Raw genomic sequence first — 18660 nt, 5'->3', positions numbered from 1 at the left:
TCCAGGAGCAGAACAGGACATTATGTGAAACCAGTGAACTGGTTAACCTTAGTGTGTCAGTATCGATGGACTGATTATAAAAAGCCTCCACATAAAAGCAGATGTCGGTAAAGCTAGAGTAGGATTTATGCAGCATTGTACACCTCAATTTGTTGTACAATAAAATCTTAGCTTAATGAAAGAAATTCTGATATGAAAAGTCTATAGGATGCACATTACCAGCATTGTCAAAAGCACTGCTCGCCTGGGGATTCGAATGGTAGGAGGAGGAAGAGTAAAGAAGATAGAAACGTTACGAAGGCAGTGAGTGCTCTCTTCTTCATTGGGCGTGTGATGTCACCGATGTATTTGTGTGTCAAGACAGATGGAACCAGTGCACTGACCTGAAAGATGGGCAATGCCAAGTCATTAAACGTAAGGAGAGCAACCGAAAGGGGCTGCCAATAATTACGTTATTATAGTTAGTCCACACGAGATCTCTTTTGGAGAATATTGTTTCAGATCAGGAGAATTGGGGGAGAATATACCATATAAATACAGTTACACTTAATTCCATCTTGACAAATCTAGAATTACCTAGGTAATTGTCATGTTTTTGAGGTAGGTCCTAATTGATTCTATGCAATTTCCATCAAAATTTCGGGTGGCATTCTTCAAAAAAACTAGAAAAATAATTTTAAAATGTATATGAAACAAGGCAGGGACTAGACAAAGTGGTCCTTAGGAGAATAAGTACTCATTGGGATTTGCTTCAGCTCTCAAACAATGAAATATGTAGAAAAATATATGCAGCTGTAAACTTATATCAAGACGTGTTAAGTCTCAGCCAAGTGTTGTTTGATCCTTCTCGTAAGGATCTTGGTTTCAAATGTCTGTGTATGTTTGTAAGTGGGGGTGAGTGTGGCCAGAGACTGCGGAACCAGGAAGAGCAGGAGCTGGGGAGATGTGGAGAGAGTGAGGAAGAACAAGTGTGGACTGAAAACACAGGAGATGACGGAGCAGAGGGACAAGATGGATTGGGTGTAGAAGATCGGGAGAGTCAGCAAAAACAAAATTTGTTTGAAAATGCACGATGAAACCTAATATTGGCGATGCTAGCTAATTTTAAAATAAAATGAAGAGCACATAATTAAGCAAATCCAGGCTATAGAAGGTAATAAACAACACTATTACATTAGAGTTCTCTAGAGAAACAGAACCAATACAAAGTGTGTATATATATATCCTTTAAAGGTTATATGTTTGCCTGGCTTACATTCAAAGTTCAAAGTCTCTTCCAAGATTCATCCAGTCAGTTAACTGTGATCCCCTAAGCAAGACAGGAAATCCACTGGGCAAATTCTAAACTCATCTGCGTGTCTGATGTCAAAGTGGTCTTCAGATCTCCAACTTCTTTCTCATCTTTGTTGACTGCAACAAACTTTCTTGTGAGCTGGTTCCACTCCCTGTTAGCAGCTCTCCTCAGCCCACAGCTCTGGCATCTTAAATATCTTGGGGTTTCCAAGTCAACTTCAACTTCACAGATTCTTGTTCCAGTGTCTGGGATCCACACATGATCTTCTGGGCTCCTCCAAAGGACTTGGGTTACATCTCCAGCCCTGTCTTCCGTAGCACTCTAGGCTCTGGTTGACTCCACTCCACTGCTGCTGCTGTTCTTGGTGATTATCCCATGTTATTATCATCTCCAGTATGCTGGGATCATCTGCTGCAACTAGGCTTCACCAATAGCCTCTCATAGACTCTCTTCATGGTGGCAAACCACCTTTTCTTGCATGACCTCTTCACGCCTTGGCCATCAACTATAACTAAGGCTCCACCTTCACCAATGGCCTGCCATGGCTTCTCATGTCTGGATCAAAAACATGTGTCCTCTCTTGTGAATGTTATGCTGAAAGTCGTAGACATTCAATATAACAAAGAAGTAAATGGATGGCATAAATCTTAGGGGAACCCTGTTCAAAATGATTAAATCTATATATAAAATTCCAAGAAATGTACAAAAACAAGGGAGAGACTAAAAAGTTAGTATGTTAGCATGCTGTGATGATCTGTATATGCTTAGCCCAGGGAGTGGCTATTAGAGGGTGTGGCCCTATTGGAGTAGGTGTGTCACTGTGGGAGTAGGTTTTGAGACTCTCACCCTAGCTGCCTGGAATCCAGTCTTCTATCAGCCTTTAGATAAAGATTAGAACTCTCAGCTCCTCCTGCACCATGCCTGCCTGAATGCTGACATGTTCTTGCCTTAACAATGAACTGAACCTCTGAACCTGTAAGCCAGCCCCAAATAAATGTTGTCCTTATAAGAATTGCCTTAAGAGTTAGACAGAACAATTTGCAAATTCATCTGGAATAACAAAAAACCCAGGATAGCTAAAGCTATCCTCAACAATAAAAGGACTTCAGGGGGAATCACTATCCCTGAACTCAAGCAGTATTACAGAGCAATAGTGATAAAAACTGCATGGTATTGGTACAGAGACAGACAGATAGACCAATGGAATAGAATTGAAGACCCAGAAATGAACCCACACACCTATGGTCACTTGATTTTTGACAAAGGAGCCAAAACCATCAAATGGAAAAAAGATAGCATTTTCAGCAAATGGTGCTGGTTCAACTGGGGGTCAACATATAGAAGAATGCAGATTGATCCATGCTTATCGCCCTGTACAAAGCTTAAGTCCAAGTGGATCAAGGACCTCCACATCAAACCAGACACACTCAAACTAATAGAAGAAAAACTAGGGAAGCATCTGGAACACATGGGCACTGGAAAAAATTTCCTAAACAAAACACCAATGGCTTAAGCTCTAAGATCGAGAATCGACAAATGGGATCTCATAAAACTGCAAAGCTTCTGTAAGGCAAAGGACACTGTGGTTAGGACAAAACGGCAACCAACAGATTGGGAAAAGATCTTTACCAATCCTACAACAGATAGAGGCCTTATATCCAAAATATACAAAGAACTCAAGAAGTTAGACCGCAGGGAAACAAATAACCCTATTAAAAAATGGGGTTCAGAGCTAAACAAAGAATTCACAGCTGAGGAATGCCGAATGGCTGAGAAACACCTAAAGAAATGTTCAACATCTTTAGTCATAAGGGAAATGCAAATCAAAACAACCCTGAGATTTCACCTCACACCAGTGAGAATGGCTAAGATCAAAAACTCAGGTTCATTGCAGCCTTATTTATAATAGCCAGAAGCTGGAAAGAACCCAGATGCCCTTCAACAGAGGAATGGATACAGAAAATGTGGTACATCTACACAATGGAATATTACTCAGCTATCAAAAACAATGACTTTATGAAATTAGTAGGCAAATGGTTGGAACTGGAAAATATCATCCTGAGTGAGCTAACCCAATCACAGAAAGACATACATGGTATGCACTCATTGATAAGTGGCTATTAGCCCAAATGCTTGAATTACCCTAGATGCCTAGAACAAATGAAACTCAAGACGATGATCAAAATGTGAATGCTTCACTCCTTCTTTAAAAGGGGAACAAGAATACCCTTGGCAGGGAAGAGAGAGGCAAAGATTAAAACAGAGACTGAAGGAACACCCATTCAGAGCCTGCCCCACATGTGGCCCATACATATACAGCCACCCAATTAGACAAGATGGATGAAGCAAAGAAGTGCAGACCGACAGGAGCCGGATGTAGATCGCTCCTGAGAGACACAGCCAGAATACAGCAAATACAGAGGCGAATGCCAGCAGCAAACCACTGAACTGAGAATAGGACCCCCGTTGAAGGAATCAGAGAAAGAACTGGAAGAGCTTGAAGGGGCTCGAGACCCCATATGTACAACAATGCCAAGCAACCAGAGCTTCCAGGGACTAAGCCACTACCCAAAGACTATACATGGACTGACCCTGGACTCTGACCTCATAGGTAGCAATGAATATCCTAGTAAGAGCACCAGTGGAAGGGGAAGCCCTTGGTCCTGCTAAGACTGAACCCCCAGTGAACTAGACTGGTGGGGGGAGGGCGGCAATGGGGGGAGGGTTGGGAGGGGAACACCCATAAGGAAGGGGAGGGGGGAGGGGGATGTTTGCCCCTACCGGGAAAGGGAATAACACTCGAAATGCATATAAGAAATACTCAAGTTAATAAAAAAAAATAAAATAAAATGTAAAAAAAAAAAAAAAAAGAGTTGCCTTGGTTGTGATGTCTGTTCACAGCAGTAAAACCCTAAGAAATTTGTACCAGGAACTGCAGTATTGCTGTGATAGGCCTGACCATGCTTTTGTTTGGAAGAATATGGATTTGGGGAGTTTGGATTTGGAAAGCAGTGGAATGCTTTAAATGGGGCTTACTGGGCCATCCTAGTAGGAAAATGGAAGACTTTGTTGCAGTGATTTGACCTGTGCTGATCTAACCCAAGAAGTTTCAGTGGAGAATAATTTTAACATGTGACCAAGAGACTCTTTTTATGATATTTTGGTGAAGAATGTGACTGCTTTTTGCCCTTGTCTGAAGAGCCTACCTGAGGCTAAAGTAAACAGATTTGTATTAATTGACAAAGGAAGTCTCAAAAAAGCCCAACAGACACTTTGTTCTCTGGTTAAGTCTCATGAAGAGTGGTTTTTGAACAAGCATAGCAAACTTAGGAAAAATATAAAATGTATGATTCAAGTAATAATAAAGGGGCACCAGGAAATCAAATGCAGCTAAATTCTTTATTTAAGTAGATAAAGAGATCAAGGGAGTGGTGATCTCAGGGCAAGAGTGTTTGCAGTTGAACAAGACATAGTTTGGACTTTTAATCTGGAATGAGCTACACTCCCGAAATGGAGAACACACTTGTGATCCAGATCTTGAAGCTGGAGGACACAGGTTTTTGATCTGGATCTTAAGAACAGTGGCCCAGACATGGTGGTACACACTTTTAGTCCCAGAAGTCAAAGTCAAGAAGATCTCTGAGTTCAAGGCCTGCCTGGGACAGAGGAAGTTTTAGGTAAAGAAAATCTTAAACCCAGGCCTTTAATCCCAGCATTCCAGAGACAGAGCCATGCAGATTTCTGAGTTCAAGGTTAATCTACAGAGCAAGTTCCAAGACAACCAACCTTAGGCAGTGAGGGAGTTGGAAAACAGAATTAAGGAGGGGCGGGCATGTTCCAGCCCCATCGAGCAGCAGAACGTGGCAGCCTTGGCCCTGGAGCTTTGGCTTTATATTCAAGAATAGAAGAGACTGCTGGACAATTGATGCTGGTTGCTGGAGCTAAGACATTAGTGGTGATTAAGAAGAGACCAGCATCACTGAGGTGAAATCTGGGAAGTGTTTTCAGAGAGCACAAAGAAGCTGTGTTCCAGAGATAGCCAAGGCTGTACCTCATGCTGCAGTTGTACTTGGTAATGTGTGAGAGTCACCCAGGTGGTACTGGTTTTGAAGGCATGAAGGGGTCATGGAGAGCAGCTGAGGCTGGGCACTGTGAGAGGCCATGGGAGGCCATTATGAAGGTGAAGCCTTAGTTGCAGTTGGCATCAGACATGGAGATGCAGAGTTTGGAGTTTGCCCATCTGGTTTCCTGTCTTGCCTTGGGGATTACAGTTAAATGATTGGATGAATCTCAGAAGAGACTTTGAATTTTGACTTTTAGCACTTTTCAGACTGCTATAGACTATGGGGACTTTGAAAGTTGGATAAATGTATTTTTTTTATTATACAATGGCTAGGTATGGCCTAGATCATGTGTTTGAAGAAGCCTATGAGAACTATGGGATCTGATGGTATGAATATGCTTGGCCCAGGGGATGGCACTATTAGAAGGTGTGACCTTGTTGGAGTAGGTGGGTCACTGTGGGTGTGGGCTTTAAGACCCTCATCCTAGCTCCCTAGAAGCTAGTTTTTTCCTGTTCCTTCAGAATAAGATATAGAATTGTCAGCTCCTCCTATATCATATCTGCCTGGATACTGCCATGCTCCCCTCTTGGTGACAGTGGACTGAACTTTTGAACTTGCAAGCCAGCCCCAATGAAATGTTTTCCCTATAAGAGTTGACTTGGTCATGGTGTCTGTTCATAGCAGTAAAACCCTAACTAACTAACTAACTAACTAACTAACTAACTAACTAACTAACTCACACACACACACACACACACACACACAGAGAGAGAGAGAGAGAGAGAGAGAGAGAGAGAGAGAGAGAGAGAGAGAGAGAGAGAGATTGCAGAAAGGTACTATAATGGGAGTTAGCAGATTTACACTGTAAGATTTTAGATTGGCTGGCAACTCTGCAGCTTCCAAGTCAGCATGGTGCATGTGCAGGGACTTGACACGGGTAGATAAAATAAAAGACTGGGACCCAGAAGTAGGTATACACATATTCAGCCATTGGAGTTTCAGTAGGTACAAATGCAGTTTAATAGTAAGTGGATATCCACATTGTTATAAATCTACACGGTGAAATATTCACTGAAAACATGAGCTATTCTGACTATGTAGGTAAATGCCAGTCACTGTGCTATGCACCATGAATCTCACTTGCTGTGTAAAGCCATATTTGAGTAATAAGGTCATGGTGTCATTTGTCCTCCACATGAAGGCAGTGTCATTACTACTAAATATGATTCCATGACTTGCTTAACCCTCAGACTTCTGTACATAAGTTTGCTAGGCCCCAGTGTGCTTGCACACATAGATATGGACATGAAACTGCGACTCCAAAGTGACCAACCGTCTGAAGGAAAACACACTATGGCAGTCTCAGACCCCTGCCAGTAGGTCCAGCAGCCCATCGTGCCCACCTTCACCTCCCTTTCCATCCATGAAAAACTGAAACTGATTAGAAAGCTGCTTCTGAAGAGTCATCCTCATGCAGCCCAAGGGCAGTTTCTTCTTGAAGTGGACGTGGTCAGATGAGCCATTGTCCTGCTGTCCCAAGTGCTCAGGAACTCAGAGACAAGGGAATCTCAAATTCCAGGCCAGTCTGGGCTACATAACAAAGTCCTGTCTCAAAATACACTGTCTGAAATATCTGAAAATAAATATTAGCCAGTGCAGTCCTTGTTTAGAATGTATGAGACCCCTGGTTGAATCCCCAAATAGCACTGGGGTGGGTGGTGGGAGTCACAATACTGGGGTTACTATTCATTTGTGAAGACTTTATGAACCTTAATGTCACACATGTGATACTACATATGGTAAAGTACTTAGAAAATATATTGCTAATATTTGCTATTCAGTATTCATGTGTGCAAGTCTGTGTACTGCGCGCGCGCGCGCCACATCTCTCGGCAATCAGAGCGAATTTACCTCCACACCCGCTGCTGCTTCTTGTAATTCCAGTTTAGTTGGAGCTGCAGTTGTGCCTTTCAGGCAGTAGATGCCAGCAGAGTCCTTTAAAATAAAATCCAGGTCCCTGTGGCACCTCCGTAGCAACAGCTTCCTGGTCACATTAGTACAGACAGATATTTTAACATTAAATACTCTGTGTTCTGCAAGGTCTTTGGAACAAAAGGAACCAGTTTTATTACCACCACCAGCAAAGAGCTATCCAACATAGCATTTTCAAGATACTCAGTTTGTGAAGTTTACTTTTTTGCTATAATTTTAAATCTTATGTACTTTAGTTGAATGAATCCCAGTGTTCTTGTTTGAATGTGGGACTTTCTGTATTTAGGTAACATCAAACATAAGCTAGATGCCTATTAAAAAGCATTATAGCTGAGAAAGTGTTATGTTTGGCAAGGGACCACCATGGGAGTATATGTGGGGAGGCCATGCAGCAGAAATGAATGGGGAGCGTTTTTGGAAATCTACATTTGCACTTGAACAGAAGAGTATTGTAGGCAACTGTGAAAAGTCCAATAATATCACTTCTGTTATTAACTGAATAAATTACTTGGTGCTTACTAGTTTGTTTACCATTAGAGTCCTGTTGTTAATGGTAATGTTTTCTAGTATTTGGTGATTTTAGTTAGACCTTTGGAGTGCTAAAAGTAATGCTTACATGCTTTATTGATCTTATTGTATGTAATAATATGCATATACGAACTCATGTGCTCACAAATTCGGATAGTAACAAAGGGAGCACAAGGTGACAAACAGCCAGTATAGTATGACAAGGTAAGGGCCGTGGGCCAGTGTGGCTGCTTCCCTCAGTGTTATGCAGCAGCCCTCTGCTGACAGGTGACTAGCTGAGCGGGACAGTGAGCAGAATTCTTTTCCCTCCATCTTTATTAACCTGACTGTTTCTGATTTACATTTCGAGTGTTAGTCACTTTCCTGGTTTCCGGGCCAACATCCCCAACCCCTCCCCCTCCCCTTCCTTATAGATGTTCCCCTCCCCATCCTCCCCCCATTACCGCCCTCCCCACAACAGTCACGTTCACTGGGGTTCAGTCTTGGCAGGACCGAGGGCTTCCCCTTCCACTGGTGCTCTTTCTATCAGGAGAGCCAGTCAAGGTAACCGAGGGCCTAAGAGAAAGCCACACATTTTAAGGCTGAGGCTGGTCATGTAGGTCCTGCATACCTGTCTACCCTGGTTGTATAACTCCAGAGACCCTGAGGGTTTTAGGTAGCAGAGCTCTCTGCTCACGGTCTCCCTGGCAGGCCTGCCTGGGAGCCTGCAGTGTGCTGCCCTAGTGTGACTGCATGACTGCTTAGTTTATTTACCATTTTTATTGTTATTTATTATGTTAAAATAGTTAACAGGAAATATGGATTTAGACATATTTCAGAAAGACTTTTTAAAAGTCTTTCCCTTTCTTTTCCCTCTTTTCCTTTATTTGCACTTCCAAAGAGAAAACCATACATATCTGACACACATGAGTCAAGAAGCCAAAACCCAAAGTCCTTCCTATATACCACCAGTACCTTTATCTTGTAAACTGGACATGATATTTTTTTATTGTATGTGATGTTTCTAAGAGATCATTAAATTATAAGACCAAGGAAACAGCAGTCGTGTGTGTTAGGCGTTTAACATTCACCAGCCAACTGAAGGGGTTCTTTTCTCTCAAGGAAAAGTTCTGGTACTGCTAACAGCTTATAAAATTAGAACTTATGGTTACCATATGATTTCATAATTTAAATCTGATTTTTTTCTCATTCTTTCCAAATGTTAGAATGTTTTGAAATTTATTATTTATAGACAGGCACATTATCTGTAAATTAATAGGTGGTACTGGTATGCTGTTTCTGTAGTTCTCATATACATTAACCTCTGAGTCCTTTGAAATTATGAGATTAGTAAATATTTTTCTTAGTCATGTCATGTTATCCATTGCTATTTTTTGAACCAATTTTGATGAAAAGTAAACTGCTTATAAAGATTCATAAAGTCTGTGAGCTGACTTCCTGTAAACTCATTCTAGCGTGTTAATATTTGGCCTCTGGTTATTTACATGGGGTTGTAATACATGTTTAACTAGTTTTCCACATTTTCAAAAATACTTCTTATCCTTCTCTATCTATGAACCTTTAAAGTTCTCGTGCTCGTTCTCAGGCATACCAATATCAGAACACTCAAACCGAGAGCCTTTAGTGATATTGCATGTTTTAAAGTATGCGTCTCTAGCTGAGATGAGGAGTTTCGCTGAGAAAGGCGCACTACTGTGCTGTTTTATATTAACAGGAAGCCGCGGCAGTAGTGGTTTGCAAACCCTGCAGACAGGAAGTTTAACACATGCATAGCTTTTAGCTTCTTGGTAGGAAGTTGAGCTCCTTCTGAAGCATTTGCAGTTAAAGTGTAAATGCACGTGAATGGCAGCTCACAAAGAACTGTCCTTTGGCCAGCACACTGGCACGCCCACCGCCCTCCAGAAACTGGAGGGGTTTGCCAGCCGGCTGTTTCACAGGCACTCCAAAGGCACTGCACAGGACCAGAAGGCAGCTCTGGAGGAAGAAGGCCTTCAGGCCTCTGAGCACACTGCCTCATGGGACAAACCAAGTAAGTGGTTTGGTTTGGTTTTTAAACTGATACACTGTAATTAGCAGCTTAAGTACTTGGAGTTTTAGGATCAAATACAAAGAATCCAGTGTTGTCTGTTTTTTGATTTACATAAGGACTTCTTTTTTTTCAAGATGGTGAGAAAGTTCATAAAAAATAAGTTGAGCTATGTCGTTCTTTTTTAAAATTTTTTGACTACCTAGGTCAAATATTAATTACAAAATATCAGTGTCACTTACATAATTTCTGTTATATGTCACTATGGTTTTTGTTCTAAAGTATAGAAAGTGATATACTTACTTTTAAATTTCTTTTATTTCAAAAGTGAAAAGAAACATTTATGTACAGTTACGTTGTACAGGTTTGTCATCTTACTTTAATGTACATGTAAAAGTCACTTTAAGTATTATAGAAAAGGCCTTCTAATAAAAGCACGTTATTAATCTATGTAAAATTTACATTTGTTACGTGATGAAATCAAAATCTTTCATACTTGTATTTTACATCACATATAAAATAGGTTAAACAAATTGTATAATGTATTACATATTTTTAGGACCTGTTAGAATATTCAGACTTACTGTTTTGCTAAAATGATTTGTCACCTTTGATGGCAAGATGATGACAGGCTGAGCTCACATGTAAACAGCGGAGTGCCTCAGTTCCTCGTGTTAGCTTGGACCCTTCCCAAGGAGCGCATGGTGTGATTGAGACACAGCCGCTGCCCTCGGCATCAGAGCCTTCTCTCCTGCCTTTATGTACTCATTAAACAGAAGCAGGACTTGCCTCCTTGTGTCCATGGATTGTAGAGCAGTTAAGTAAGAGAACTCATTTTTGAAATAAAAATGTGCACGTAGCCGGCTCTGGGGCAGCTCAGACTACTGTTTACTATGTCACAGTTGCTTTTTAACTTGAAGCTACTTTAGGGAGATATGAAAAAGGGCATATTTTTGTACAAAACCATTTTTTTCAACATATTCTATGTGTCTGTGTGCGTCTGCATATGTATATATGTGTGCATGTATGTCTGTATATATGCACATGTGTCTGTACATGTATGTATATGTGCATGTGTGTGTCTGTGTCTCTCTGCTTCTGTGTGTGTGTGTGTGTGTGTGTGTGTGTGTGTCTTTATCTCTGTATTTTCACACAAGATCTCACAGTGCAGCTGCAAATTCAAGGAAGTAAATCCTGCTGCCTAGCTTCCCGAATGCTACAATTCTAACCTTGTACCATTATGCCCAACTTCTCAGAAAGATTGCAGTACTTCGTGTTATCATCACTACATAGGAAGCTAACACATGCAGTCTTCTGTCTGTCTCAGTGAACTGTTAAAAACTGGAGTAAAGTCTCAGTATTCAACTTGTTGTGTGACAAGGGCCCCGTGTCCTGGTGCCTGCTCTGTAAACTGCAGCCTTCTAAACCCTTTTGGAGATCCTTTTGTGTTCTTTAAAAGTATTTTTAACTTTAACAAGGGAAGAGTTAGTCTTCTGCTTTGGGATGACTGTGATGGAATTTAATCATTGGAGGTTATGTTTCCAACCAGACTGACAGGCCATAGTGTACAAGACCTATGCACTTTCTGAAACATCAGTAAATGTAGTGACAGAATACAGCTTTGTAACACATAATTTCTTTTAAAGAAATAGACTTTAAGGAATACTAGTTTTATCTTTTCTTTTGAAAAAGACAAAAACGGGGCACTAGGATTATGGCGTACACACACACACAGTTCTGACTCAAGGTTGCACTTGTGTGAGGAGTGAGCTGGAGTGAGAACTGGCTAAGGAGCAGCTGGAGTTCAGTGAGTGATCCCCCACCCTCTTCTCCTTTTCATATCCTCAAACCGTTCTGACAGGCCCTGTGATTTCCTATGTGAGGAGGAGCACAGTGAGCATGTGTCTGGTGTGTCGGTGCACGGAGGAAATGCAGAGAAGAGAAGCTGATCCTGTCCTTTCTGTATTCTGCACTTGTTTGTTCCCTGTGGTGAAAGCAGTCTGCATCCGTTTGTGTATGTGCTAAGAAATGGCTTTAAAAACACTTGTTTGGGGTCCTGGGTGAAAATGCGTAAGTGTAGAAACCAGAGGGCAGCTTGCAGGACATTCTCTTCTTGCACCATGTAGGTCCTGGGGATCGAACCCAGGTCAGCAGGTTCAGGGACAATGCCTCTACTCTTGGAGCTGTCTCACTAGACCAAAGACGAGCTCTGGGCAGTAAGCAGTTTTCAGGCATTGTTGGATTGTTGGAAGCTACTCAGTGGAATTTACACGCATGACATGTTTTACCAGAAAATGGAAGCCGTGTCTCCTGACACACCAGGGGGTGCCATGTCCCAAAGTGCTGTTTTAAGAAACAACTAAGTGTGGAAGTCACAATCTAAAAATTAGGCACATGGACTCTTGAGTAAAGATTGAAGGTTCATTTAGGTAAATGCAGTTTTGGTTTTTGAAAAGGTATTTTGGTTTTATTTTTTTAATGTAGCTCAGGTTAGCTTTGGACTCAATATGTAGCAGCCCATGACTGTCATCCTCCTGCTTCAACCTGAGAATAATAGCATGCCCCTTTCATCAAATGGCACATATGAAATGTAATAAACTTTAATCAAAGTTTTTTCTTCTCCAAGGATATTTTTTGTAGGAATAAATATAGAACATAGGCTACAGAGTTGTTCTAGGGGTTTCAGCTTTTACTTTCAAATTAATTAACAGTAACTCCCGATTGATAAAATATGTCATAGCTATTTACACACCTATACATCCCGTTTTAGTAACCGCACAGAGGAATTCCTTTTGTCCTGACTCAATAGATGCATTATTGACATTCATTGACTTGTCTTCCTAGAAAATTTATTGTTTCCATTTTAAATAATTTTTGTCAGAATTGCAGTTCTATAAAACTGAAAGCAGTCGAAGGCTTGTATGTTGTTAGCCATTGAGTTTCACACTTCAGTGTCTGAACTGCAGCATTTTAAAGAGCCCGTGTGTTAGTACCTTCCTACACTCTATCTGACCTTCCCAAGGGATACTTGTCAGTTTCTCTGGTGCATACAAGCTAATTTTAGTCAAGTGCATTGTACAGCAAATGTTGTAATGACCTAGGCTATGAATTTCCTTAGAACTTATAGCTCATGTGACTGTAATAGACTATCATTTTTAATCCTTTTGAAGCTCTCTAAACCCAATTTGTGCAATTGTAACTTCTAAATTTTTTTTAAAATTTTAAATTTTAAATTTTCTCCTTTTTTAAAATTTTGCAACTCTTTTAGGAGCTCATTGATTATAAACAATTTCTACTCATTAAAAATATTTTAATATTTGTTATATCATAGTTTATAAACTGATTATAGAGGTCAGAGAAATTTCCCAGAGTTAAGAGCACTTACTTGCTCCTCTGGCAGAGGACCTGGCTTCAGTACCCAGAACTCACATGACAGTCCACAAGCTCCTGTAATTCCTGTCCCAGGAGATCCAAAGACCTCTTCAGGCCTTAGGCATCAGGCACACATGTGCTACTCATGCATTCTTATAGGGAAACATTCATACACATAATAGAAAAATAAAGCATCTTTAAAACTATGATTATAAAGTTCTAAAGATTATGATTATAAAGATTCTGGGGGAAATTAGAAGTCAGAAACAGTAGCAGCCAGAAGCAATATGACACTTAGTATTCAGAATGTTGAACTGTAATAATAGAAAGCCGATATAATGTCTCCATCCCTTCCACATCGCTCCTCTCTTTCCCCCATGTCTGTGTGTGATGCTGGGAGTATAACTGAACGAATGTAGTGGGTAGGCGAGCGATATTTCCAGCCATATTAACATCATTTTTTAAAATGGGAAATCATAATATAATGACACCTTAGATAAAAGAGCCAAAAGAATCTGTGATATGCACTTGAGGATAATTTAATTTGCTCAGTCTTCTACTAGGAAGTGCTTGTAGCTAGCACACTTTCCGTTGGTTTGTGTTTCGTCTTTGATTCAGACTAGCACTATTAAGCTACAGCAAATATGACAGTTTATGGTTGCCTACTAGTGAATTTCCTGCCTGTCCATATCTGTTCACAGTATTCTGATGGACGTTCCTTCTGCAGTTTTTTCCCGTGTAGAGATTTGCTCATAGTTAAAATGCCTTTCATATATTAGCTCTTAAAGTGCCCTGTCCCTCCATCTTTCATTCTTTTGGAACCCACTATTCCTTTCCTCGTGTTCTGATCATCCTCTGCTCACTTTCACCAAGACGTAGTTTATGATGTTAGAGCTGTGCTTCTTTTAGTCTTCCTGCTGTGTCTGTCTGTGTGGTTTGATTTTGAACTTCTTGGAGACATAAAGAGTATGGGTTCATCTGACCCACTGTTCTGAGTAAATGCTTTGTTATCTTAATATTTTGTATCCTTTAGGCTTATGCTGATGGACTCTTCTAACTGGTTCCATTGTGGTCTTTGCAGTTTCTTTGAAAGGTTTACAGATATTTAATAAAAATACTAAAATAACTCATCAACCCCTAGCATTTGAGTACCAACATTACATTCCCATCATTGAATCCAGATAGAGCGGATCTCCCACTCTTCCTTCAAACTCATAAATACTCAGCTACCTCCTCTTTCTATTAATTTCTTTTTCTGGATGTTTTACATTACTGGAATTAAATAGTATGTAACCTATTGTTTCTGACACCTTTCATCTATGTTGCAGAATATACAAGTAGTTGTTTCCTGTTTATTGCAAAATCATCTTGTGTTGTATGGCCAGAACACATCTGCTTTATCTGTTCTGTTCTGTGATTGACTAAAAAAAGGATTCTTTCTAGATTCTTTGGCTATTTGGATAATGTTAGGATAAACATTTGAAAACAAGTCTGAGTGAACAGGTTTTTTTAGTAACTATATAGGAATGTACTGGGAATAAAATGATTGCATCATATATTTTTATATTTTGAAGAAATAGCCAAGGCTGGAGAGATAGATGCCTCAGCGGTTCAGAGCACTGGCTGCTTTTCCAGAGGTTATGAGTTCAATTCCCAGCAACCACATGGTGGCTCACAACCATCTGTAATGGAATCCGATGCCCTCTTCTGGAGTGTGTGAAGATAGTGCACTCATATACATAAAATAAGTATACATATACATAAATTAAGTATACATATACATAAAATAAATAAATCTTCTTTAAGAAAGAAGCACCGGCCAGCATACTTTCTCCAAGTAGCCGCACCGCTTTCCCCTTGGCTTGTGACTCGGAGGCGTGGAGCTCCTTCATGTGCTCTCTGGCCTTGTAGGGCACAGCCAGTTTGAGGTTTGAGCTGAGAGTCCCAGTAGGCTTCAGTTTTTGTGTTCAGAATAACTGGTAATACTGGTTATTTTTACAATCTCAGAAGCATTTGTCTATCTGGTTTGGACACATGTATATTTAAATATTTTGTCCACTTTTAAAGTTAAAGTGCCTTCTTTTTATTAAGTCTTAAGAATCCATTGTATACTCTCGGTCCAAATTCTTTTGAAGACATAACTTGCAAACATTTGCTCTTATTTCTGACAGGTCTCATTATTTCTTAAAATGTTATCTTTGAAAAAGGAAAGGTCACCACTTTAATGAAGTCAGTTTTATCTTCCTCTTCCTTTGTGTACTGTGCCTTTTGTGCCAGGACTTAGGAAATCTTTGTTTACCAAACCCATGTATATCTTTAATCTGTGTTTTCTCCCACAGGCCCGTCTTTCACTTTTATCTTTACTGTGAAGTATAGGTTGAAGTTTTTATATGTCTGTCTGGTTCTCATGACTTCATTTTTAATGAAAACTTGCCTCCATTGAACTATCTAATTCCTTTGTCGGAGCTCACCCGTGTCAAGGTAGACATTTATCTGTGAATCACAGCTCTTGCGTCAGTGAGCGATGTGTATTCTTACAACAACCACACTGATTCGGTCACTATGAGTTTTGGAATCCAGCAGTGTAATTTTGCTAATTTTGTCCTTTTATCAAAATTCTTTGAACTATTTTGAGGGCTTTGTCTTTCCATATAAATTTCTAGATCACCTTTTTATCTTCTACAGACAAGCCTATTGAAGTTTCTCTAGATACGGTGTGGGATCTATTGATTACTTTGTGAGAAATTGTCATCTTAACAAGTCACGTCCCTCTCAATCTCTGTAGGTGCTCATTACTGTCTGTGATACCTCTGAGTTCATCTCTAAGAGCTTTAATTCTACTAATGCTTTTGTGAATAAGACCATTTCTTAATTTCACTTTTATATGCTTATTTTTAAATTATTCTTAATAGTTTCTTTATACATTTAAAATTCTCTTCAGATTAGATCATGTTATCTTCATATAAAGCTTCTTACACATTGGAACATCTTTAATATTTCTCCTAATTCCATGGCTCTACAAAGTTTATACAGCTGAGTGCTTTGTGCTCACCTTATGGGAAAACAGTCCATTCGTCCTTCACTGTCAACTGTGATTCCCACTGGAGTTTTCTCTGCATATTAGTCCCTGCATAGTGTAAGAGCCCCTTCTACTCTTAGCTCTTGAGAGGATTTAAAGGCTACAGGAGTTTGTAGCATGCCGTTGCTGCACATGCACATGGTCATGTGGTTTGTCCTGTGTGCTCTTCATGTACTTGATTCACTAGTCTTCAACATGGAACCGTCTTGCCTTCCTGAGGTAAGCCTGCATGCCACGGAGTGACCCTTCAGCGCACTTGCAGAATTTGGGCGGAGATCTCTGCATCAGCACTGTGGAGTACTACTCTGTAGCTTTCTTTAGGGCTTTCCCAGTTTTCTTTTTAGTCCTCAGAAAATGAGTCACAAGTGTTCTAATCTGAATTCTGTATAACTGTGAATACTCTGTTCTTGTATAAAACTGGTTTTATATTTAATAACTTCATAGTATTCCTTCATGAACCCATTTGGATTTGAGCTTTCAATTATGGGAAAACCTTTTAACTATTTTAATTTTTTTAATTTCTTTTTATTTTATGCATATTGGTGTGGCTGCATATATGCTTGTGTGAGGGTGTCAGAAGGCCTGGAACTGGAGTTACAGACAGTCATGAGCTAACATGTAGGTGCTGAATTGAACCTGGGTCCTCTCAGCCAATGCTCCTAACTACTGAGCTATCTCTCCAGCCCCTGTGTGCCAATTCAGGGTTTCTACTTCTTTGTGAGTTAGTTTTTGATAATTTGTAACTTTTAAATAATTTATCCATTTTTTTCTGATTGGGTTCTCGTAATTTGTATTTTTACTAATTTACCTAAACCTAAATGTGCTTAGCATGAAATTGCTAATAATGTTTCTTTATGATCTTTTGTCTAGCCTTTTGTCATGATATTCTTTTTTTTTATTTTTCAATTCAATAATTAGTGTTTTGTCATATGTAAATGTTCCTCAATATTTGTAGTTCTGTATTATTGGTGAGACTTTCATATTTTCAATTTTATTGATTATTTCTTCCATTTTCATTAGTTTCAAAAAAATGGAAGAAATGATTACTTTGGGACCTGCTAATCACCCAGTTTTCAATTCCACAGTTGGTTCGCAGACGGAGGCACAGCACTTCTGTGAGGTTGTGGGGCCTCTCGGCATGGGGTGCATGGAGCCTGGGAGCGAACGAGAAATGGTCATAGGTTGTTCCCTGCTATACAGAAGGTTTTCTTATTTTCCTTGGGATCTCTTTGTGATACAGTGTCCAAGGATTTGAGGATTTCCAAAATCTGTCCTGTTTTCGATTCTTTAATTATGCTTTTAAAAACTTACTGAACCCCCCCCCCTCTATCTGTGTGTGTGTGTGTGTGTGTGTGTGTGTGTGTGTGTGTGTGTGTGTGTGTGTGTGTGTGACATGCATGCCAGGGCACAGATGTGGAAGTCAGAGGACCGACAGATCACTTACAGAAGTTAGTTCTCCCCATCCACACTGTGGGGCCTAGGGATAGAATTCATGCCTTCAGACTTTCTGCCAGATGTCTTTCATTCGGCCGTCTTGCAAGTCCTTGATTATACTTGATAAGAGAATGTATTTTAAACGATTGAACAAGCCTTTTGAATTAATTCATTTATTATCTTGTTTTACACATGAATACAGCGCGTGTGCATGTACATTGTAAAAGAACAACATTCTGCTGGCTTTTAGTGCTGTATTTTTGTGTATGAGTTTTCAGTGTCATTGTACAAGTTTGATTTATCCAAATTCACTTCCTGTCTGCTTTTCCTATGATTTATTAGGAAGAGCCTTGAAGTCACCAACGCTAGCCATGCGTCACTGACTTTCAGTGAGCAGTGGACCTCGACTGTGGTGGCAGATCCACTAGAACACAATGACGTACAAGCCTTGAATTGCATAGTGATGCTATAGCTGTGCTAATTCGTAGGTCAATGCATTGTTCATGTCGTTAGAGAAATACCGCCATCAACAAAGTTACTGCTCTGATAATTGTATAAAGGCACCATATATAATTATAGACCATATATAATGCTTGGTAATGCCAGTAAACAGACTGGTTGCTGGCTTGTGTGTTTAGCATTATTTTAGAACACAGCCTTCCGTTTACAGATTAGAAAGTCTACTCTGAAGTAGTACACCCATGTGTGTGAGCCTCAAGTTCACACTTACACGCATTTCCGCACTGCATCATTTGCTCCTGTCTGACTTCATCTCATGTGTTGTGTTCATCATGGGCCTCCAGCATATGAAGTGTTACCACTCTTGCCAGGAAGGGCGGGCACATCGACTGACCTGGGGATGAAGATAGGA

The 18660-nt window shown here is 40.1% G+C and overlaps 1 protein-coding gene across 2 annotated transcripts in view; it reads left to right on the top strand.

Moving 5' to 3' along the window:
• Prkacb (protein kinase cAMP-activated catalytic subunit beta) overlaps positions 1 to 18660 on the top strand; it is a 90527-nt gene that overhangs the window by 23738 nt on the left and 48129 nt on the right. Inside the window, 1 exon segment of one of the 2 annotated variants that reach the window (NM_001439474.1) lies at positions 9644 to 9907. Within the exon segment in view, the coding sequence (NP_001426403.1) occupies positions 9721 to 9907 (187 nt within the window). The 5' untranslated portion in view covers positions 9644 to 9720. 2 annotated transcript variants of the gene reach the window in all.

This window comes from Rattus norvegicus, chromosome 2, assembly GCF_021556685.1.
Source record: "Rattus norvegicus strain SHRSP/BbbUtx chromosome 2, alternate assembly SHRSP_T2T, whole genome shotgun sequence".
In the NCBI taxonomy this organism is placed as follows: Eukaryota; Metazoa; Chordata; class Mammalia; order Rodentia; family Muridae; genus Rattus; species Rattus norvegicus.
The sequence above is the reverse complement of the archived record's forward strand: the minus strand, read 5'-3'. Positions and strand labels throughout refer to the sequence as shown.